Below are 25,807 nucleotides of genomic sequence, written 5' to 3' on the forward strand. Positions count from 1 at the left end.
ATGTCAGTCTAACTAACTACAAATAACATATTTTTTGTAAAGTTTTCACCTATTAGTCATTTCTTCATTTAGTGGGATCCCTGATCAATGTCTCTGCATTCTTGTATTAGTATCGAGTATTGTGAGCTTTCTTTAGTTTTTTGTACTTAGAAAATGTGATTCACATAGCGTGTTTTAAAATGATTGTAAATTTTTCTTCAGATACCTACAGTCTGTTTGTAGTAAAGGTTATCTTTTTTGTCTATTTGCAGGGAGAGAATGGAAGCAATGGAGAAACAGATTGCCAGCCTCACAGGACTGGTCCAGAGCGCTTTAATGCGGAGCTCTGACAGTGAAAACACAAGGTATGTGAAAATAGGGTAATTCAATGACAACAGCGGAGAACAATTGGAGCACAGCTTTGCTAAGATCCTTTTAGATATTACCAAATAATGGTGAAATAATGAAAGTGGTCCTTATCAGTAGGACACCTTCTCCCATGTACATAGTCTTTGGACTTTCATGAGCTTAATGTCAACTCTGGGTTAAATAGTATTCTATTTCACACACAGTGTTTACAGTGTTTTACATACATTTATTATACCCATATTATTGAGTAGTTAATGTTAATCTGTGCACTTTCTATTTAGATAATTAAAATACCATTTGCAGTTATATATTCTATTATTCAAAATTATTAAATAGGCAGAGGAAGTATATAATAACATTTTGTAGTTATTATACCCACAGAAATATTGAGTAAGGAAAGCGTAAAAGGGGTTTCCTATATCTTGATAGTGCTTTTTGCCAGCCCTATCAAATTTAGAATAAATAAACCTCATAAAGAATGAGTGTAACAAGTAGGGCTTTTTAGACACTAATCACTTAACAAATATTAATTAGAGAGATCGATTATACATATGAAAGTACCAGATCTCGTACATTTGTAGTATTTACTTAAGCTAAAAAGAGTCATTGAATGTTAACAGTAGTGTCCCACTCCCGATGCATTTTACAAAATATGCTTCTTCAAGGGACACTTATTTTTGTGGCTATGAAAAGCAAGATATACATAGATCTCATATGTAAAGGAATCTTATACATCTTGTAAACTTTAAATAAATTAATAAAGAAAGGGTACCATATTACTTCATATCTGTTAACTCTGAGACAATTTCATTGCATTTGTATACTCTATAAGTTATTAGCATATAGGATTACATTTTGAGTAATATTATAAATATTACAGGGAATTTTGTATAATGGTCTAATATAAATAAATTAGGGTATGGTGTGACTTGGGCAGCATATTTACCTGATGGTAAAAGCCTTTGCCCTACAGGAAGCAGGCAGTTAAACTGGCCTAGTTGGGATGCCGCCATCAACCCAGGAGAGTGAGGTCATCCAGGTGAGAAGGATAAAATACAGGGACCACCATCACCCAATGGGGAAGAATTACTGTTGCTTTTATTAATATCATTCCTTATATCCAGAAGTACTCTTAAGATTAATGTCATTGGTGCAAAAATGTAAATCAGAGGAAAATAACACCTCAACATGAAGGCATCTTTGGGCAGGAATTGTTGGAATCGGAATCTTTTGCAGAACCTCAGCATGTTGGAAAAGTCATCAAATCTATTGATGGAATTCCCTGCTCCTGAAAGACTCGAAGAAAATATCAACTTTTTAGTGACCATTCATTGTTATCTGAAAAGGACCTGTTTGGATGATCGGACAATTGATTCTCCATGATCGGCAGATAGGCCGTCATGAGGTCTAGAAAATGCTTCTCTCCCCAAAAAAAGATCTTAGCTGAAATTTGAAAAAGATAGTTGCTCTTGCTTCCACTATGTCTAGCAATGTAAGGCACACCTGTCTTGTTGCCCGTAAAAATTTTAACTCTCTGCTGACAAATAAACTTTCAGACTTCCCAAGCAACCATCAGTTTCAACAGGTTGGAGTGGCCTAGCAATGAGCCAAGCGAAAAAAGCCCAGTGCTTGATACCCTATACAGTGGGCTCCACAACCTTGAAGACTGGGGTCCCTGGCCTGAGACAAATTGTGACACAAAATCTACCACAACAAATCTTGCCAAACTGCCAGGGGGTGAGGTGAGCAGCTGCAGCACTAATTAGGTAAACATTACTGGATCAAACATGTGCCAAATTATTCGCAGGACTACAGTTATCAAAGACACCATAAGCCCCAAGAATACCATGCATTCTTTTGTTAAGAGGATTGGAGTCCATAAAATGCTCCTAGCCTACACTATTTGTGTTTCCTTCTAGAGAGGCAGAAAAAAGTTGGATTGGATTGCTTCAAATGCTAATCCTAAATATTCCATTACCTCAACCGGGCATCAATTACTTTTAGTCCCGATGGACTAATAACCAGCCAAAATGAATCACAGACTGTAGAACTATGCTCTTGTGATTTTCTAAATGACTTTTGAATTTTGCCAAATCTAGCACTTTGTCTAACTAATAGAAAAGACAGATTACCTGCAGACGTCACAGGTCTATTATCAAAAACTTTGACAAAAGCTTTGGTAAAAGTCCTTGGCACAGTGAACAGATTAAAGAGAAGGCAAGTGAACAACAGACAGAATCATCTCTATTTACTCCATATGAAAAGTCCTGGTCTGAGCAAAGGAATAAAAATCCATCAGGTCAAGACTGACCTAAACAAAACTTTTTTACTAGGAAAAGTGTGAAATATAAAAACACTTCTCGTGCTTGAATCAGAACCACTGCTTGAGCCTGAATTATTAGTTACACATAGGATTGAAAAGCCATCATCTCTTGATATTGATGGGTGGACATACCTGGATCTTGGAGGGTTGGACAAAAACTCTTTTCTAGTTTTAGATGGATGTGTGTTACTACAGAAATTACACAGGCATCTGTAACACTGCTCTCCCAAATGTTGAAAAAATTGGAAACCTTGCATCCTTGGAAATGGGTAGTGTAGTATGACATTTCTAGTTTTGTGACAGGTGGGTATAAAATACATTTCTCAATGAAAATAATGAGGATAGGTATTACAGGTGTAATCAGGTAATAGTAGATCCTATTCGTGCAGGAACAACCAGAAAATCTGCTGCAATAAATCACTGTATGACAGAGTTTCTGCTGAACTCTCATGTTTTTCACTGGCTGAGTAACCTCTGTTCTGCACTGACAAATATCGACCATAGTACAAATAAGCTCATTTTCTCTTGACAGATCCTTTCCAATGTATAACTTCATTTCAAGAGATCCTTCCTGTATGACAATTTCTGCTGAACTCTCACATCATGCTCTGACAGATAACATCCTCAGTAAAACTGTATCTAACTAGTATTTAAAATAAGCAAAAAAGGGTAATAGTATTTTTTTTTATAATTTTCACAACATGATAATTTTCACAACATGATATAAAAGTCTGTCATTATTTACTATTTGCAGTTGTATATGATAGTAAATTGTCGTTGTAGATTTAAAAGTAAAGATCAGTGGGGAATTTCATACAATATAGCTTATGTGGTAGAAGTAACTTATAATATTGTCACATGTAATTGTGATATTGTCACACTTTCTGTTATTTTACTATACATTCTAATAGTATGCCTCTTTTGTAGTGAGAAAACTGAAGCAGCCAGTGGAGACAAAACAGGTATGTATGTATGTAGGTATGCAGTGTTTTACCCCGGTGTACCACCCGGCTCTTTTTAGTAACCACTTGGCAGTTTTTGGGTGGTTACTAAAGAGTTGGGTCACAATACATGGGTTGCCACCCACCTACATTTTTTCACACCCAGCTTAAAAACATTTTTGGGTTGAAGACTGCTATGGCTGTTTTGTTATATACTTCTTCTTGAGTTTTTCTTATGTTTAATGGTTACACTGAATTACGTGTACCACAGACATCATTAAGTACATGAAATATACATGAAGTATATGAAGTATATGAAAAAGCTATAGTTATCAGTTAAAACACTTGCTTTTTAGTATCCAATTAGAATAGAATGGAGAAATAGGTATTGAGTTTAGGACATTCCACTTAGTCCTGGAGCCAGCAATATTTGAAGTCTATGTAAACCCTAACAATTACATTCTCCTACTCTCCTACTCTGTCTTTTGGTTTTACATACTCAATTTTATCACTTCCCTTGTTAAAAAAATGGATCCAATGCCACATCCCTAATTGGAAATTTCCACATACAGGACAAACCTTAGAACAACATAATCACATATATTCCAATGCTAATAAAAGCATAAACATTTTATTTAATATTGATTAAAAATAATCTAACTGTGAAAAAGCATAACATGACCAGATTGTGTGTAGTCTCCAATATATGTTCCACACGTTTTGCGAAATGCAATCCACTTTATCAAGTACATGAGAAAGCTATAATATTAATAACAACTTTTACAAAATTATAATATCTAAATACATTTCCACTAATGATTATAGTATAGTACAGCATTATGCATCAATTTACATAGTAACTTTATATATTTTTATTTATTATTTTTATTCAACATTAAATAAAATGTTTTATGCCTTTAATAGCATTGGAATATATGTGATTATGTTGTTAACAATAAGTCCTAAGGTTTGTCTTGTATGTGGTAATTCTGGTTTTACATAGTCAGGTTGAAAAAAGACAAAAGTCCGTCAAGTTCAACCAATAAAAATTTTATAGATATAGTCGATTTAGAGGAATTCAAAATCCGGAATGCTGATCCATCCTGATCCCGTAAGACAATCAGATGTTCCCTGGATCAACAGTCTCAGTTATCTTTACTTGAAAACTTTAATACCTAGTTATATTCTGTGTTTCTAGAAAAGCATCAAGCTTTTACTTATAGCAATATTTTTATTGCTTATATTTACTTTAGCAATCTATAGTACTTGCTAAAACTACTTCATGAGGGAGCCTATTTTCAATATTTTCAGACCTTGCTGTGAAGAATCCCTTCCTTATCCGGAGATTAAAGTTATTTTCCTCCAGACCAAAATCGTGCCCCCTTGTCCTTTGTAATGAACCTAAAGTTAATAATTGGGAAGAGAATTCTCTATATGGACAATTTATGTTTTTATACAGGGTGATCATCCCCGCTTATGTCTTTTCTCAAGGCAGAATAGATTCAGTTAAGCTAATCTCTCCTAGCTGAGCTCCTCCAATTCTTTTATTAGTTTAGTTACGATTTATTAGATAATTACGATTTTATATGGTGTTCACACTCCAGGCCTTATGTGGGAATCCAAATAAGACCTACATTTACCAAACTCCATCAAGCAAATTATTTCCCTCTTGATCATAAAGGACCTCTTGATCATAATTGGTCCACATTTGCCCCCTCCTGATTTGGGCAGATAGCGGTGATAAAGATGAACATTTTTCCTCGGCTGCTATACCTGTTTTGCACGTTACCCATAGCGATACCCAAAAGGATACTGAGAAATATACATAACAAATTGCCTAAACTCATCTGGAACAAAAAAAAATATGGAGGAGGTCTCGGATGTCCTGCTGCACCATTGGGCTGCACAAATAGCCTCTTTAGGTCAAAGTACTATGTCAGGTACCAGTCCCCAATGGATGGCCATATAAGCCCTCTCTTGCCCCTCCATTCCAATTGAGATGCTTATGTGGATCCCTGCTAAGAGATGGCCTTCTATTCTCTCCCTAGTGCTATCTTTTGCTGTCTGGGATGGCCAAAAAAGGAAACATCATTTGCATGTGATCATTAACAGTTAAAATGGTGGATCAATAAGGGGTTATTATGCAGAGGCATTCTCTTAGACCATAACAAAACGTTTATGTCCTTTGTTACAAGAAAAATGTTCTTCACCATAATCAGAAATGTTTTGATATTTGCAGTTGAGATCAATCCTACATTCAAAAATCAAGGGCGACCCCTCTATTCCCCTCTATTCCAGAGCAAATACATCATTTGAACGGTCCTGCCACTCAATTTCTGAAGCAAAATGGAGAATCTTTGTGGTATATCTCAGATTGTATGATTCTCAGAAAAAGCTTTTCTATATGGCGCAGTGGTAAGCTGACTTAGAGATGGAGTGGGAGACCCAGGAATGGCAGAACATTGCGAACTCCCTCTCTTCCATTTCCCTAAACACATCGTCTACCGTAATAGAAGCCAATTTTAAGGTATTACTGAGATGGTACATGGTGCCAATAAGGCTTCACAAATCAAACCCCAATATTTCTCCTCTTTGTTTCAGAGGATGTGATCAAATGGGCACATAGTTTCTCACCTGATGGAGCTGTCCCTGTGTCCAAAAGATTTTGAATTAGAATCTACAATCTATTTAACTCGGTGTTACCCATCAATTTTCCTAAACGTTTTGAGAGCACTTTATTTTCCAGGCTAGATGATTCAAGTCCAACAACTGCGGCCTGACTAATTCCCTATATTTTTTTTAGCGGCTTGCATAGGAATGTGTGCTACTGGAGGGCAGATAATTTATCCCCTGGAAGTTGTGGTCGTGCAAATAAAGATTACTCTCTGTAACGAAGACTGTAACAATTACAAAATGACTGTAGTTGTTTTCGATATAGTATGGATACTCCAACCTCATGACCAGATAATGGGCTTGGAAGTGTACAAACAGATTGGTATTAGATTATGTATGAATACTTGTATGAAATGAAAATCAGCCTTGAAACCCCGTCGGTTCCTTCGCTTTTTCCCTGGTTTAGTTGTGGTAGACCTTATAAATACCAGGATTCAAGCACAAAGTTTTTAGTTTTTAAATGTAGTGACGGGCATGGAGAGCCATCACAGGGCTAGTTTACATTATTTTGTTGTTGGGTTTTTATGGTATACCATGAGAATGCTGCTGTATCTTTTTCTGATGACCTTGACCTCAACTGATGTACAGTCTTTTTTGTCATTTTGCTTTCTTTCCTGTATACTTTGCTTCATTGGAAATATTCATGCTTTGATAAAGAAGGGACCGGTGTAATCATTTATGTTCCCCCTGAAAAACCAATAAAATCTTTGAAATTTATACTGTCTAGGGGGAATACATTTGGGGAAGTCAAACATGGAAAAGGATCTGGGGGTTTTGGTAGAACATAGACTTCAATATCTAACGCTAGCAAAGTACTTTCCTGTATTAATTTAAGAATAGACTGAAGAGACATAATCCTGCCCCTGTAGAAAGAATTGGTCAACCTCATCTGGAATATGTAGTCTAAACTAATAAAATGAATGGAGGAGCTATGAAGAGAGATTAGCTAAACTGAATCTATTCTCTCCTTTGAAAAGCCACCTAATGGGATATGATCTCCCTATATAAATGTATAAATGGTCCATATAGAAAGCTTGCTTCTCAATTATTCACTTTCATTACAAAGGACAAGGGGCACTATTTGGTCTGGAGGAAAATAACTTTAATCAGGAAAGGAAGAGATTCTTCACAGTAAGGTTTGTGAAAATGTGGAATAGGCTCTCTTAGGAAGTAGTTTCAAAAAGTATTCTAGAATGCTAAAAGAAAAAGCTGGATGTTTTTCTTGAAGCATAGAATATTTCTGGGTAATACATTTTTAAAGTAAAGACACTTTAAAAAGTGCCTGTTGGAGCAAATGGAACCAGGGTTTTTGCCTTTCTCTGGATCAACTATGTCTACAGGGTTTTTAACTGGAACATGTTTATTTCCCTAGCGGTTGAACTTGATAGAGGGTATATACTTTTGTTTGTAAAACCAAAATTACTACATACAAGACAAACCTAAGGACTTTTAAGGCATTGAGTACCCACAATCTACTTTTAAGATCTTCAGACTGATTACAATTAACATTTCATTTTTCATCTTCTCGAAAGAAAACAGTAGTACTCAAAACGTAACCCCCCCCAGACTCAAAAAGTGATTGTTGATTATTATGAGTATAAAAGAAAAAAAGAATTAAAGAAGATAGAAGTATGATAGAAAATGTTTTTGGAGAAAGTGTCTTTTTCATTTTTCCATGTATCATATGTGTCAGGCATACTCTGCCAACGCATCTAATATGCATGTTAAAAATATTTAAATATTGCATGCACTTAAAGGAGAAAACAATTGTTCTAAAATTATAATAATTGTCTGTGTGTGCATGTAAGGTTTATTCATCTATATAATTTGCATTTTTAGGATTTATGCTATGATAGATTTTTTCTTCTATGATAATAAAATGCACTTATATCTAGTACATATGTTGTTTGTTACTTCTAGCCCCTGGCCATCAAAATGCTGGTACCCCTTTGTCTACTTCAGGATCTTCTTCCACCCCAGCAGATCAGAGTAAAGCAATCACTCGCTTGCACATGCAGCTTCATCTCCATGACCTTCAGCACAATGCCAGTGAGCTGAGGAACCAACTGCAGCAGCTAAAGAAACTGCAGGTACATAAGGAACAGACCTCATCTACTCTAGACTTGGCTAAACCTAAAGAACATTACAAAAAGATTGCTACCTAAAGTAACTGTTGTGGTTTTGTTGTTTGCCGCACTGTTTGCCCTACCACTATTTTCAAATTTCTGGCTTAACATGTGCATTAAGTGGTTTATTTTTGTATCTTAAATTGTGTCTAATTTGTTCTACCCCCCTCCCCTTCTCTTTAACTACTTTACTGCTTAGGAGTAGTTCTTAGGATTCTCTTTTCTATTTAATTTGCTACAACAAATTGTTTTTGTAACAGATACATTGTAATTTTGAAACTTGTGTATACAGGTAGTCACCGGGTTAAGGACATCCGACATACGGACGACTCCTAAATACGAACGGGACTTCCCTACTAGCTCCTGTGCAGTATGGAGGCTTGAAGGGGGAACGGGGCGGTTTTCATGACTTTCAGGAGAAATCTTTTGCTAAACACAGCTGAGGTTGTGGGTGATCTTAAGGACTGAGCTCTTCCTGCAGCCTCTTGTAACTCTTTAATGACCAAGACAAACTCTGCAGTTGTTTCTTTTTCAAAGTACAGAAGTTAATGAATGTCTAGGCTCCATAAAGATTTTTTTTTTTTTTTGCTTTGTGATTAACTCAGTGAGGATTTTATACAGTAACGGTCACCATGCTGCCTAATAATTTGTTGAGACAAACATCTGTCCTAATTGCATTTAATTAAATAATGTACCTGTTCCGACTTTCACACCATTTCAACATAAAAACAAACCTACAGTCTCTACCTCGAATGTAACCGGAGGACTACCTGTACCTGATCTTATAAACCATTGATGTGGCTACCTTTCATGTGTGAAGGATTGAAATCAGCCTTTGGAACAATACATATCCTTAACTTTACTGATCAGATTCAGACTATTTTACTCCATTATTAAGAGAACATATATTCTTTTACAGCTGCAAAATCAAGAGACTGTTCGAAATATGCTGAAACGCACAGAGACAGAGATCAGCATCCGAGTGACAGACTCAATGCGCAGACAAGAAGACCCCTTACAGCGACAGAGAGCCATGGTAGAGGAAGAAAGGTTGAAATACCTGAATGAAGAAGAGCTCATCACTCAACAGTTAAAGTGAGAATATTGCTTTGCATGATATTTAAATTTAGGATAGTTCCTAAACAAAAATGAGCATATAGTCCAAATATTTGATATAAGCAAAAGAAAAGGTTGTCTCCTAAATCTTTATGCCTAAACATAAAAATATATTAAGTCACTTGCCTCATAAGGGTAGTGTTGTATGTAAATTTTATTAAAAAGTAATTGCAAATATTGCATAGATTAGTTTGATCCTAGGTCCTTACCTATAGACTATTCAATGGATGAGTGTTGACCCAGGTCAATATCTAGCTAGGGTCAATACTTTATAGAAGATTTCATATACATTTAAAGATACTGAGAATCCTGGTATAAAGGATCAGGTTTTTCATAGAAAATTAAGGGAAATATAATTAGGAAAATGTATGCACATATGAAATTGAAGAAAAGTAAAAAAAACACAGGGCTGTATATCTATTGCAATAATCAATTATTTTGGAGGTTATACTGCCGGGACAACAAAATAAGTATATCATTAAAGTCATTAATCTCACCAGTAAATAATCTCTTTACTTTATTACTGGATAGTCCTATATACTAATATAGCATGATACCTATTTAGAACTCTAAAGTGCAGTATTCACTTGTACAAGTGTTAACTCACTGCTGCCACTGCCCCAATGCTAATTTGAAGTCTGCTAACTACACCTGCTACTCCAACAACACTACAAATCAGATAATCCATCCTCCAATGCCCATCTTTACTATATGCTATGTAAGTTGTTATGCATAGGTCTTACATTTCAGTAGCATTCTCTACCAAAATCCAAGACCTATGATTTTTGGATGTCATAGCTGAACTGTAGAAACAGAAACCTTTTTTAAAAATTGGCCAGATTTTAAAGGACAAGAAAATAAAAATGTATGCTATTTCTTGTATACCTCTAACTGATACCACCAAATAATATACTTCTAAATCTTTAGCAAAAGAGATGATCATATGGTCAATTATAAAATCTCTGGCAAATATTTCATGGCTGTTCATGGGCCATTTATTTTTTCATTTTATTTTATTTCTTTTTTTCAATTTAGTTATTCATGGGCCATTCTATTTGGCCGGTTCTCTGCACTTTGGGCATTCACCAAGGTTTTGACTCCAATATAGCCCTTTTATGCGCTTCAGGTATCCTTATCATATTGACAATGTGTCTTTGTTAAAATATTAATGATGGTATTTTTGTTATAACAACCTTTGTATACATAGCACTGACATAATATGCAGCACTTATAGCGCTACAAAGTCCAGAGTTGTGTCATTACCTGTCCATCAAAGGAGCTCACAATCTAATGTCCGTATTTTAGTTATATGTCAATACCACAGTCTAAACTCAACTTGGGGTAGAGAGAATTAACCTAACTGCAAGTTTTTTGGAAAAAGTAAAAAGTAGTAGTTACTTTAGAGTTCTTTTCTTTTACAGGTATTTTATATTTTAGCGTACTTTCTTGTACACTATGGCTGTGTGAAAGAATAAAAACTAAATTATTTAGCTGCATATTTAAAAGAGAAACACCACAGTTAGTTTAATCAAAGCACTTCAGTCCTTGCCACAGTTGTCAGTGCATTATTGACATTCCAACACAGGAAATCCAAGAAAACATGACAGTGTGTTGACCTGTTTCATACTCTTTACAAAATGTGTGAGGGCACTGTCATGCTTTCCTTCTATTGTTTTTTTCCAGTAAAGTTATAGTTAAATTTAGGTTTGTGATTTTTTTTTATGTGTATTAGTTCCCATAGTGTGTGTGTTAGTGTCAATTGTTATTTGTTGGGTAGGGGGGAAGCACAAGCTAGCTGGCCTAGGGGAGAAAAAAATGATAAATCCTGCCCTGTCCAGGAGCCAGCTTTTGGGAGGCTGATTATATCTGTCTTTGAGAAGGTCCAGTTCACACAAGTTAATCCAGTAATACCACCTGCTATCATTGGATAATTTATCCTAGTCTCTTGACAGACCTGTTTGTTAAATATCAAATACCAATCTGTCTGTCTCTGTTTTGGTGCCTTTTGTTATCTGGTTTTACAGTTTGGGAAATCATTTCTTCACATGTGTTTTAGAAGATCCTGATGTAGGATAGGGAGACCTTGTTTGTGTAGGGAACATGGTCATCAGATTCCTATCCCCTGATCAACTTCTTGGAGTTTCGGGCAATTTGACTGATCCTTCTGCTTTGGACTGATCTGCTTAAGGGTCATCCTATATAGATTCAGTTGAACAACACATACATCAATTATCATTGGTGAAAAAAGAGACAGAGCATTCCTTGTCTTAGCTGGAACATGCCCATATGAGGCATGGTCATCCTTACCAATAACATTTAGCAAGCAGATTTTCTCAACTGTCAAGCATCTAGACCTAGGCAAGTGTACCTTACAACAGGAGGTGTAACAAGATCTATGCCAGTTGTTCGCATTGGACAGGTTGGGAGACAATCTGATCTGTAACTTTTTTCCCTAAAGCTTTGGTTTCACAGATTGGTATTCTTATCATGCTACAATGTATTCTTTCCAAAAGGTCTACAATCAGAAGTGGAATGTCTACTTCATTTGATGCGGGTCTAGAGGCTTTGACCCTCGGGGGGGTTTTCATTGGACAGATCATTTCATTTATGTTGTGGGTCTGTATCAATGTTTGGTCCTTAGTACCATCAAAGTCTAGATTTATGCATTTGCTATCCTATTCAATAGACTGTTGACATTTCATTGTATAGTCAAGTAGTGATTGCAAATGATAGGGGAATCCTAGATTACTCCATTTTTAATCAATTTTAGATTATCATCTATTTAATTCAAGCAAATTAGTATTTTTGTTTTAGAGGTCATTGACATTTAGATGCCTTAATAATATGACTTGACCACAACTCTGTCTAATTTGTTAACATAATTTTTTTACTTTTAGAATGTACAAGAGCTGTCTGGACTGTTATGAAAACCAGGCTTTGTTTTTAAACATACACAATAATAAAACAATATTGGGCCTGATTTATCAAAGTTCTCCCAGACTGGTGAAGATAGACGGTCATGGGAGAACGTAGGTGATCCAGCAAACCTGGAATGGACTTCAAGTTTGGAGTTCAAGTTTGCTGTATCACCCAGATTCTCCCATGATAGTCCATCTCCAGTCTTGAAGAGCTTATAATATATCAGGCCCGACTGCTAGCCATCAAAATTGCTAATTTACCCCTTCAGCTCTCACTTGTAAATGCCCCCTTATCTACCATAGCAATTTTTAAATTTTTGAACTCGTTTCTTTGACATTATGATTGTAAATACTTAAACCTAATTTCTCTTTAATAAAAACAAGCACAATATGTAACAAATACATCAGAACAAAAGATGGTCAAAGTCTTGCAGATTTTGGTTAAAAAAAAGCTGCCATGGTCCGATCAGGCCAACATTCAGATGGCAGTTGAACTAGGCAAGATACCAGTTAAGAAATGCCACCGGAGGTTAAAAAGAGTTTTCAAATACCCTCCAACTAAACGGTCACTTCAGAATAGCATCAACGCGTATTTTATGGAGAACACCTATTCAGAGCCTCAGGCTTCCACACTATGGGAAGCACATAAGGCTGTCATTCGTGGGCACTGTTTTGCCGAACCTGCTAAGCTGAAGAAAAATAAAGCAGCCTTGAGAATCCAGCTCAAAGTTTCACTAGCAGCGTTCGAGAGGTCCCTATATGCGGCTCCGTCTGTGGCCGGACTGCGCAAGGTGTTTGATGTTGGGAATCGCCTTAAAGAGCTGGTTTTAGATAAGGTAGAGCAATCCTTGATGTACCTGCACCAACTCTACCATGACAAAGGGAATAAGGCGAACTCGCTCCTGGCCTGTTAGGGATCAAACAGCCAAAACTACACCTATGGTGTTACGAGGTGGGCAGTGGATCTTGCATTATAACCCTGAGATTTTTGGAGACTACTACAAATCCCTATATTCCTCCGTGCACGTTTCACAACTGAAAGATCAAACTACACTTACCTCATGTATTGATTACCTGGCCGGTTGCTTCCTCCCCATACTGGAAGCTACAGCAGTGGATGTCTTTATTGAGTCTGTCACAGTAGAAGAAGTAGCTCCTACCATTAAAAACTTATTACAGAAAGCAAGCAGACACAGTGAACAAAAACAAACAGGGCGCGCTGCTTCTCAGTTTAGATGCAGACAAGGCTGCCCACCATCACCACTTCTATTTGTCCTTTGCAACATCCAGACAAAAAGGAGTTCCCTATTAGGTCAAATACATTCACTATTACCTTATATGCTAACAACATATTGCTGACACAAACATAGCTTTCCTTATCTCCATAGTGTGTTGGACAAGTATGGCACCCTCTATGGCAAAAAAAATCAATGCATCTAAAACAGAAGCACTCCTGATCAACTTGCCTTACCAGGTGCTCCAGCTCTTACAATCCCAATACCCCTATCACTGGTGGACCGACTCCAATAAATATTTAGGGGTTCATAGTACTTCCAACTATGGCTCCTTGTACAAAATCAATTACCCACCTTTCTTCCAGGAACTCCCCTCTCTTCTGCACAAATGGCGCAACCTACTGATATCTTTCTTTGGAAGGATCACTCTGGTTACAATGTCTATACTCCCTAAACTGCTATACTTCTTTGCCACTCCACCTCAACCAAGGCAGCTACCCTTGTTTTTTTTTTGGAGGTATAAATCACATCCACTCGCTAAGTCCATACCTTTCTTTCTTAGGGAAAGAGGGCGGCTGGGTGTCCCAAATTTTTTTTTGTATCACTGGGCAACACATCTTTGGCATCTGGCCTCCTCGGCCACCCTGCAGTGGTTCAATCGCTGGACAGAGATAGGGAAATTATGGATGGCCCCCATGCACCTTAAGTGCCTATTGTGGAATTCCACAAACAAAGTATTTGGGGGAACTCTGTTTAGTCACATGCAGTTTACCAGGGAAATCTTGCTTCAATGCTAATACAAAATCAAGCTCTCAGCACCCGGCTCAGTACTTACATCATTCTTTTTCATCCCTCAGCTACCAGATAGCCATTCTAACATGGTTAAGCCATGGGGGACTACAGTTTTTTCCACTTTGGACAACTGGTCCACCCATGTTCTCGCCAACTTCTAACATTCTCAGATCTCCTGGGGTAGTTTGAAATCCCCCACACTGTTTTTTTTGGACACCTTCAAATAAGACATTATGTGCAGTCCATGTACACTCTATAAAGAAAATGCATAAAAGATATTAATGCATTGGTACCTTACCCCTGACAGGCTGCATACTATCCTTCCTACCACTACTGATAGATGCTGGAGAAGCCAGAGAGAAGTCAGAACAATGTACTATATATTTTGGACATGCCTGACTCTAGCCCCATATTGGAAACTGGTTAAAACCTTTCCAAATGTGGCAAAAAAATGGCCTCCCATGTCCTTACAAATGCCTTATATCGAGACGTTGGAAATCAACCTCACCCCCAGGACTCTCCAATCAGTATGCTCAAATTAAGGATGTCCAGCTAATGGAACACCTAACGCCTTGGTTGCATGATCACATTGATAAATTTACAACAATCTGGGTGCCATTGGACTCTACAATCCTCTACCAACATATTTCTTCAATGTACCCGTTCCACCCCTTAGGAAGACCCTACTAGTTAACTGTTATATTTTGTATCCCACTGGCTCTTCTGAACCTAGGTTACTGCTTCCTCCTTGTCTATTCCCGCCCCCAGGTTCCATGTTCCTTTGTCATTTTATGTTTATTGGTGACTAATGATGATATTGTTCAATTACTTCACTTGTACAGAGATGTCAATGAAACTGCAGCTATTTTTTTTTTCTTGATTTGTTCATGTATTTTATATAAACTTACCCTGTATGCGGGACTTTGTCTTGTTGTTGTAATTTTATACTTTTTTTCCTCTTGGAAAAATTCAATAAAACACAATTACAAATGAAAAATAATATAAAACAAATCTGCCACAACTGTTACCTGGCAGTATACTGGAAGGTGGGACATTTACCCTTTTTTGGGGAATTAGTAATCACTTTGGTCACCTGTTGATTACACTAGTGCAGAGCAGGAACTTGTATGTATGTATGTATAATATATATATAATGTGTGTGTGTGTGTATATGTGTGTATATATATATATACACACATATACACATATATATATTTATATATATATATATATGGCCAATTGCAGGAATGAATTGAAATGTTTATTCAGCAGTGGCAGAAGTTTGCCAGACATATTAGGTGAATAATATGACATCATTGGTATTGCTAAATCGTGGTTCTATTCTCTGCTTCTGCTAAAAGCTGGTAATATAATTGTTTAAAAAAACTCCAATCAGAGTCAATTCCATCTCATGTTCAAGCTATTACAACCTCAGACCTGAACTCGGAATTTGAGCAATCCAAACTCCTACTAAAGGGCTACAGACTAGGCAGACTAGGCTATAAACTAAGCAATAGATCAAATTATAAATTAGGCTATGGTATGTTTTTTTGTTTTTTTTTTGTTTTGTTTTTTTTACCACACAACATATTTCAGGTTCTTGAAGAGAAGTAATAGTGCTATTAAACTGAACAACAGATTAGATTAAAGATCAGGTTATGTCATGCCATTGACTGGCTGGAGTTGTAATATACAATAACCGGTATAGTACAGCTCATTAAGAAAATATAAATTCTAATTTAGACTTTTTTTTCTGGACTTATCCAACTGGATTTGATTGGACATTTTTTTCATATGATGATGATCAAGCATTATAGATGGAGTTACAAAGCTGGGTGCATACTGCACTGTTCAATATTGGGAGTATGAAAATTTGGGGACTGCTGTACAAACACTACACTTTTGCTTCATAACCGATCACCTCAAGCAACAATAATCTAGTGTGTGTACATACTGTAGTTTCACACTTGTGTCATCAAAGAGCATTGGTAATGTATATTTGTTTTTTCATTGTTGATTCTAAATAAATACAATTCATCAATATTTTAAGTGATAGCATGGCTTCAAGGAAGACCAACGTTGTTTAACAAATCTTCACTGTTTTTATGTATGAGAATTTAATGTAAACCTAAACAATTGCGTAGCAGTTGATATCATATCATTGAACATATTAACCTCCTTGGCGTTTCACTGATGTCTGGATTTCTGTACCAAAAGCGGTACACTGTTTTTCGTGAATTTTTTTTTAAAATTGTAGACCTGTAACTTACAGAAATATGTCCGAGTAGGACAGTAGAATAAGTATCCTGAATATAATAAAGTTTGAAACACACAATCATGTAAAAAAAAAAAAATAATAACTTTAATATTAAAATTAAATAAAAAACACAAAAATCAGCTTAAACAAGAATGCATAAATCAAAATACTTTTTAATCTATATAAGTATATAAACAGTCCATTTAGAGAACTAGAGAAGAAAAGAAGTTTAATATCCAAATATAAAAGGGATTCTTCACAATAATTGTTTAATAAACTTCTCCAGGAAGTTGTTTTACCACACCCTTTAGATTTTTTTTTTGGAAAAAGCTAGATGCACAGAATATAACTGAATTACATTTTAAAAGGAATGACACCAAAGATTGCTGTTCAATGGAATATCCAGTTACCTTGGGAAATTAGGAAGGATTTTTCCCCTGTTCGAGTAAATTGGAATAAACCATGCTTTATAATGTGTTTTTGTCTTTCTGTGGATCAACTGTGCATATAGGTCTCTATCTGGAATATGCAGGCTCTAGTATAATAATTTGTCTAGTGGCCGAACACTTGATAAATTGGTAGACTTGTGTCTTTACAACCATTATCACTATGTAAGACTGTGCACATCTTTTTTTACACCTAAAATGTAATTACCCAATTTAAAAAGATAGTTCAACTGGATTTTACAGTAATAAATTTGTGATTGTTCAATAGATTGGGAGAAGATACAATTACATTCGAAAAACAACAAATACAAAAAAGCGAAAATATAAAATAAAAACAGGAGTCATTCCTATTACATCCACTAGATGATGCTGTATTAACTTTCATTTGCTTAAATTTGGAGTAATTTTTATGTTTGATTGTGATTGACAACTAGCACATTTGAACTCATTGACACCTGCTAAAAACACACATTATTAACTAAGAACTTAAAAATAGCTCTTGACAGATTATTTAATTGATGAAACTTGTCAAACCAGGTGGTGAAATCAGTACACAACATGCAGGTCCATTGCTTTAAATACCTCTGTGTCATAAGATCTCCCTGTAAAAAAAAAGTTTGCAATGGTAAATAGAATATTTATAGACTGGTATATAACATTAGTCAATTATTTTTTGTTTTGCATCTTAGAGGTTACTAATAGTCTTGATTTTTTTTTAATAATTTGAAACATCACATTTACTGCTTTTAAAAATATGCCCCTTGACCTGTTAAATCATTCTATACATTGGTGGGGTAATTAGTAGTGCTGTATATTTTTATATACATATTTATATATTTAGGATTATTAATGAAACTGCCTGCAGTGTGGTTGCTGTGTGGTGTTCCAGAAGCAACTTTAATAAACTTGAATTGGACCCCTTTTAAAAGCTTTTACAAGTCTTTGCAAGTGGTAGAAACATGTTTCCCAGCAGTCTGGAAGACAACAGTAGGGATATAGTTACTGTATGAGAAGTACACATCTTTCAATTCTACATCTTTGTGTTGCAGGACATCATAAAAAATAATAACCTGGACATTATCAGGTACACAAATATATTTATTTGACAAAAATGAAACCAAGAGGAATATCGCACCAGCACATTGTTTCCGTACATCAAGGTTTGCAGAAATTTATTGCACAGTTCTCCTTAAGTCCAACCGCAGCATTGATCTATTGAAGGTCTTAACCATTTGCAACCCCTTATTTTGTTTTTCAGTTTTTCAGCCATTCTGTTGTAGATTTGTTGGTTTGCTAGAGATCATTGTCCTGGTGCATGACCCAGCTTTGGCAACATTTTGGCTGACTTACAATTTTGAAAATACTGCAAGGTGCCCAGGCCATGTGACTGCAACACAAGCTCAAATCATTACCCCCCCCCCAACCACTGTGCTTGGTTCTCACCAAATGTGGTCCTGTTCATTATGTCCAAACATCACTATTGTGATCTCATCTGTCTAAAGTACATTGGGCCTGATTTATTAAAGCTCTACAAACCAGGAGAAGATAGACTATCATGAGAGAACCTGGGTGATCCAGCAAACCTGTATAGGATTTGTTCCAGGGCTGAAAACATTTGCCAATGATTAAGAAATGCATCCCAGGTTTGCCGGATCACCCAGGTTCACCCACGATGTCAATCTTCTCCAGCCATGTAGAGTTTTGATAAATTAGGCCCATTGTTCTAAAAGTCATGCGGTTTGTTAAAATACAATTTCTAAAAGCGAAGCTATGTCTTTTTTAAAAAAGGAAAATCTTTCAAGCATGCCATACTTTTTTGTTGTTTTTCTAATTGTACTTTTCATGTACTTTAACATTCATTATTCTCCCTGAGGCCTGTAGAGTGTGCTTTTGGGATTTTTAACAATTTATCTGAACGTGGCATGGTCTGACTTTGGTGTGAACTTGCTGGGATTTCCAGTCCTGGGATGATTTGCAACTGTCTTGAATGTTTTTCACTTTTTCACTGTAGAATGATGGACTTCAGCTAATAAGTGGCCCTGCTAACATTTTTTTTTCGGCTAACACATTTTTACACTACAGTTTACAGGATTTGGCTAACAATATGGACTGGGCTAAGGAATGTAAAAAAAAAAAGGCTTCCCTGCTGCTTGTGTGCAGAATGGAGGCTTGATGGGGGGAGGGGGTGGTTTGCATGACTTGCAGAAGAAATCTTTTGCTAAACACAACTGAGGTTGTGGGTGATTTTAAAAACTGAGCTCTTCTGCAACCTTTTGTAACCACTAATTGCCAAGATAAACTCTGTATTTTATTGCTTTTTGCATATCAAAGCACAGCTTGCTCCAGAAGTTAATGAATGTCTAGGTTCCCTAAAGTTTTTTTTTTTTCTTTTTTTTTTGCTTTGTTTGTAAATAACTTACAGGGAGGATTTTATACAGTAACTGACACCATACTGACTAACAAAGATTTTGGCTAACAAATGTGATTCCGAAACAAATTATTTGTTATTGTTTGATAAAATGAATATAGTATAAATAAAGGTCAAATAGTATAATATAAAAGATGGTGATCAGTTAAAGAAAACTTGACCTTTAACCACATGGGCGTTTCACTGATGTCTAGATTTCTGTACCAAAAGTGGTACACTGTTTTTCATGAAATTCTTTTTTTAAATTGTAGACCTGTAACTTACAGAAATATGTCCAAACAAGGGTGTCCAAACAAAAAAAAAAAAAATACTTTTATTCAAATTAATCAAAAATCACAAAAATCAGCTTAATCAAGAATACATAAATAAATCAAATGCAATAATTCCGTATACTGTATAGTAATATATTTTTCTAGAACACCTCCCTAGTGTTGTAAATTTCAAGAGTCCAACGTCACATACATATAGACGAAAACCACATAAATATATTTTGTATTATTTTGTATTGGATTGGATACAGGACTTTGTATTGAATCCAATACAAAATATTTGAATTTCCCGCTACAAACCAAGTTGACGGGCGCATGCACTGACATCATCAGGAATCGCCGAGGGACAGATACGTGAACGCAGGGTGTTCTAATTTTTTCCGAACTTCCGTACTTCCATGCAAAAAGTTTTAAATTTTTTGCATGGAAATTTATTTTAGATTGTAGGCTATAACTCACCGAATTACTTAATAATTACTTAAAAATTCACCGAATTACTGCATAACTCACCGAAATATGTCCAAAATTTTATAAACTTAATAATAAATTTTTTTTTTATAAAACATAAAAAAAAAAATCTTTAATAAAAAAAATAGTGTATAATGTAATGTACCTGTACAGTAGCTAATATAATATATATGTATATATATATATATATATATATTTATATATATATATTATATAAAGATTTCTTTGTATTGGACTCAATACAGCTTTTTTGTATTGAGATCAATGCAAAGTTTTTTGAATTTCCCGCCCCGCCTCCCGCCTGCACCGACGCATGCAGCGACGTCACTGCGAAACCCCGGAGATCGTCACTGCACACGCCGGATGAAGAAAGAAGAGCAAAGACGTCTCCAGAGGAGCTGCGGGGACAAGGTAAGTATTTTTTTTTTCAGTTGCGTTATATTGCAATCCAATTGTCATACAACATTGTATGACAATCGGATTGCAATATAACGCTTGTTTATACTTTTAGCTACCCCAACCTTGGTTCGGGGTAAACGATTGTAGCAAGTTTACTTACCCCGAACCAAGGTCGGGCTAACAGCCCGGGTGGTTAATAAAGGATAGTTTAATATTAAAAAATATATAAAAATTAGGAAAATAGGCTATGACTGATATCTATTGAATCTAAATCATTGCACTATAGGAAAGAGGTATTAGGTCAAACAAAAAATCTCCAATACAAAAAGGAGATATTAGAGTAAATACCTTAAGTTGAGCCAAGATGAAAAAGGCAAACTATATTCCAACTGTGAAAGAAATAGGGAATATCAATAATCCAAATGAAAAGGATTAAATGGCTAAATTTGATGTCCATGGGAAAATTCACAGGAAAAGACCAATATAAATAAGAAAGATGTGATCCCAAACAAATACAACTTGATGGAAACTCTTTAGCCCTCTGGTTTGAATGAACTGCCTTGTGCTTCTTAAGTAATGGTGGACTGTGACGTCTGGGAGACCTCCTTGTTCCTCCATGTGGAGGTATTCAAACCATTCTATATATAAACACATGATGGGGTTTCAAAGGTGCTTTTACCTTGTCATTTTTATTTTGAAACAAACATTGCATATATGCTAAAGTAAAAAATGTTTTTTAATGCTAGTAGAAAAAGAATCACTGTTTACACTGTAGTAACCTATCTTTAAACTTGCACTTGTCTCTGGTGGCAGGGTTTGACAGAACTAATTAAAGAATTTGTTAAATACTTTACATGTCTACGTCATCTACTGGTGGCCAACAGCTATGAACAAAATATCAGTTGGCAGCATGTGACCTATTAAAATCAAGTACAAAATACCTAATCACAATTCTGCACATGAAGCCATATAATATCTCCTTACCTTACAAAGCTTTACAGAAGGTACACTTATTGTGGGAGGAGATTTTAATTTGAAACTTCTTCATGTAAATCACCTACTTCCTTTTCTAAGCTTATTGCATCCAATGGATGAATGCCTTAACAATATGGATTTGACAGATTCTTTGAGGGCTTTACACCCTTCGGGTAAAGATTTTACTTTTTTCTCTACTGGTCATAAATCTAATTCATGCATTTGTTACTTTTTTGTGAGTCACCACGTTTTGGCATGGGAACCCATGGCTATTAAATCTTCACCGTGGACAGATTATGCTATTATTACATTTTCTTTTTTACTCCCCCAAAACATGACCCAGCAAAGGAATTTGTGGCTTCGTGATTTTTTTTTTCTTTTAATATTCATTGTGGAATGCATCCCCTAAAGGCATTCCCTCTTTCTCCCATTTCTTTTCTACCACTATATCCCATTGTTATGAAACATCTTGCAGTTGCAATCTGAGGGAATCCAGACATTCAAGGGTTGGATAATAATGTTTAAACTTTCCTTGTTTGCAGATGATTTGTTACTTTATATCACCTTGACTTATATCCACACCCTCTATTCTGACAAATTTGATAATTTTGGCATCCAGAGTAATTTTAGGTTGAATCTTCATAAAAAGAGATTTAGAATGACTCCTTTCCGGACCTAAAGTATTCTAGACATTTCATTATTTTACCTTTTTAGAATTGTCCCAAAGCTCTTGTTTTTTTTACAGTTCGTCCTTGATTTATAAAATAAAACAAGGTCTTTATTGATATGACTGTTTACTACTTTCTTGGTTGGCTAGGGTTAGACAAAGTTCTGATAAGTGTTTCAGATGGCTCCTGTTCATTTACCAACAATCTTTCTGCGTTCTGAGACACAGCATAATAAGATGTTTTGTGTTTAACTATAAACATCCTTGAGTTGCCTATAAAAAGCTATATAGACTAAATAAAAACTAGACTGCATAAAACTAGAATTATGGTGAGATAGGTTTACCAGACTTTAACTGTTACCATCAAGTGTCTCTTTTCCTTCACATTGGTTTCACAGTCAGAATAATTATTTATGGGTAGGCCTTGATAAGCTCCTTTAGAACTTCATTCTTTACCACAGCTTAATTATTCCCAGATTCCTGATTATTGTCTTTGCCTCTTTTAACACTTAATATTTTGCATCTATGGGATCATTTAAATAAATAATTGTGCGTCATATTCGTGTCCTGGTCCATTGACTTCTTTTTTTTGACAACCCTGTCTTTTCACTGACCCTAGGGTTTTAACCTTTTTTGGTTGAAACTCTAAGGAGCATTATCATCTGAGTGCTATTTATGAGGCCACATGTCTCCTTTTGTTGTTCTCTACACGATTCTGGACTGGGTGGTCTGTTACTTGGTTTCTTTATAATCATTTATCTTTTTTATTACTTTATTTGCTAAACCTCAGGAGCTCATTAGGGATCGCACTCCTTTTAAGATATTTGGATTTATGAACACCTTGAAAACATTTTTTGTCATGGTATCTTTGCCCAGTTGATTTCCACCAGTTTCCTCCCCAGATGTCTGATAAATGTTGGAGATGTCAACAACAGCAAGGTACCCTGCTTCAAATCTGGTGGGATGCTTGGCAAGCAATCAATTTTGGGACATGATTTTTTTTAAATGTATCTGTCATAGTGAGTTTGTTTCTAACTCCCCAGCAGTAAATTTTTTGTTTTTATTGATACCCTGATCACTTAAATCAGTTAAGCAATGGATTTTGCAACAATTTCCTATACCAGCTAGGATAGTTATCCCTAGATATTGCCGTTCAACCTCCATTCCTTCATTTCATGACTGAGTAGTAGATTTGGAATGGGTGCAACACATGGAGCAGCTGATAGTAGAAGATGATCGAAAAATCTACTGCTGCATGGTCTGTGTGGTTGGCTTTTATGGAATTTTTTTAGTTATTTTTTTTCCTTTTGTTGGTTTACACGAGGTATGGGGGAAGTTTAATTTTTTTATGCTTTTTTTTTCTCTCTCTCTTCCGATATTTAGTATTTTATTATACTTAGGTGATTTTTATTTTATTAGTTTTTTTATTAGATTTTATTAGTTGATGGAAGAAAAAATATAGGTATATTTCTATACATAGAATTAAATGATGTGATATGATATTTTGTATTCTTGGGTTATTCAGTGTAACTATTTTATTAGACAAAATAATCTTTCTTAGAGATATGATTTAGGTGGTAATAGTCTCAGGAGAACAGTTAAGAAGGTTTATTGTTATTATTTAGTAGTTGACAATTTATTTGGTAATCTAAATACCTAGATTTTGTAAATATCTTTTGTTCTTTGTGTTTTAATACGTTTTTGTATTTTTGTTTCGTATTTGTTTTTATTTTTATATATTTTAAAAACTTTTAAATATTAAGTTACAAAAAAGTACAAAATATGTTTACAATATCACCTTTAAAACGTGTGTGTGTGTGGGGGAGAGAAATGCAGACTCGGCCCATAAATGTATTTATTCACAATAATTTTATTGACTTTTCTATTGAATATTGTTTTGAATGGTATATTATCAGATAAAAAAGTACCCTAGATTATATACATGTAAACAAAAAGCACATTAAAAAAAAACACAAACAAAAAAATGTGATCTTGAAAATTTATAAAGCCAGTCTAGGAGACTATCCTCTATTATAAATTAAAAGTATTATAAATTGACATCTGCAACGTTATATGCATATTTTGGAAATCCCCAAAATAGAAAAGAAAGGTAAAAAATAGAAAGGAAAAGAGGCTAGCACGTGTCTGCTAAGATTATTTTTTAATTATTTCCACAACTTTCACTTTCAGTGATCTAGAGAAATCAGTGGAGAAGATCAAGAAGGATATTGCACACAACCATCGTCTTATCTCAGTACAGGAGCTGGAGGAGAAAGCGGTGGTGCTGAAGCAGCTTGGAGAGACTTTGACTGAACTCAAAGGTAGACAACAAATTATTCTAATTGGATAATGGACAACCGTCCCATATATTGTGGTAATTCCAGTGGTAGGTGTGACTGGATGTGTTGCAGATGTATATATATACCTGTACATTGTACTACATGGCGAAAGACCTGCATGTTTCTGCATCTATCATATACTATGTGCACATTAGTTGGATTTATTGCACTGAATGTAATATACTCCCCACTATGGATTCTCCAGCTATTGGTAAAATACTAGTCCTATTTTTGTGCTTTAATTACAGGCACCACTACATTCTAAATATGCAGTGTGACAACTAATTATTGGACTTTTCTAATCAAATTTTTTGCAGTGGATCCCTAAATACTATTCATGCAACAAAAGTACTTTTGCATTGTATTGTACACAAAACTGCCCACTTACCTCCTGTGAAACCCAATTTCCAAACAGAGGAATGTTGACAACTGGAAATCTGGGAGCCAGTAGGAATCTCCTTTTGCCCCCTTCTCCAATAAATCTTTCCCCATCAGATCATGCTACCCTGTCACACATCTGTCACACAGCTATCCCCTTGCTCTCATTGAACCCCAATTTCTCTGTAAAAAAAAGCAAAAAAATACTGTAACCTCCTAAACTTCAATCACTACGGCACGATCACAAGATACAAAAAAACTATACCTGTCACACGTAGCTGGCCATTAACCTTCTGTGAACCCTAATTTCTCTTTAACAGTAAAAAAATAAAATGTAGGATAAATGGAGGACTTTTGTGGCTAACCTCCCTTTACTAAAATGTATCACTCCTAACATACCATGGTGCCCTGTCACACATAAATGTCCGCTTATGTTCTTTGAACCCCAATTTCTCCTGACGGGAGCAGTAGGTATATTAAAATGTAGGAGAATCCACTCTTGTGGCCAACTCCCTCTAAAATGTTATTGTTGTGGCGCCATCACAAGATATGAAAAACTATAACTATTACCATGCTACCCTGTCACACATCTGGCCACTTACCTTCTGTGAACCGTAATTTCTCATGAACGGGAGATGTAGGAACTTGAAGATGTAGTACGAAGAACATGTACCTCTTGGCTATCTGATCTGACACATGAATCAGATTT

At 35.5% G+C, this 25,807-nt stretch overlaps 1 protein-coding gene across 1 annotated transcript in view; it reads left to right on the forward strand.

Moving 5' to 3' along the window:
• Nucleotides 1-25,807, forward strand: part of SRCIN1 (SRC kinase signaling inhibitor 1) — a 262,183-nt gene that overhangs the window by 161,258 nt on the left and 75,118 nt on the right. The window contains exons 8-12 of the mRNA XM_072413697.1: nucleotides 252-344; nucleotides 3,599-3,633; nucleotides 8,206-8,375; nucleotides 9,331-9,506; nucleotides 24,572-24,702. Coding sequence (XP_072269798.1) covers nucleotides 252-344; nucleotides 3,599-3,633; nucleotides 8,206-8,375; nucleotides 9,331-9,506; nucleotides 24,572-24,702 — 605 coding nt within the window. The remainder of the gene's footprint in view (nucleotides 1-251; nucleotides 345-3,598; nucleotides 3,634-8,205; nucleotides 8,376-9,330; nucleotides 9,507-24,571; nucleotides 24,703-25,807) is intronic.

This window comes from Pyxicephalus adspersus, chromosome 6 (assembly GCF_032062135.1).
Source record: "Pyxicephalus adspersus chromosome 6, UCB_Pads_2.0, whole genome shotgun sequence".
Taxonomy (NCBI): domain Eukaryota; kingdom Metazoa; phylum Chordata; class Amphibia; order Anura; family Pyxicephalidae; genus Pyxicephalus; species Pyxicephalus adspersus.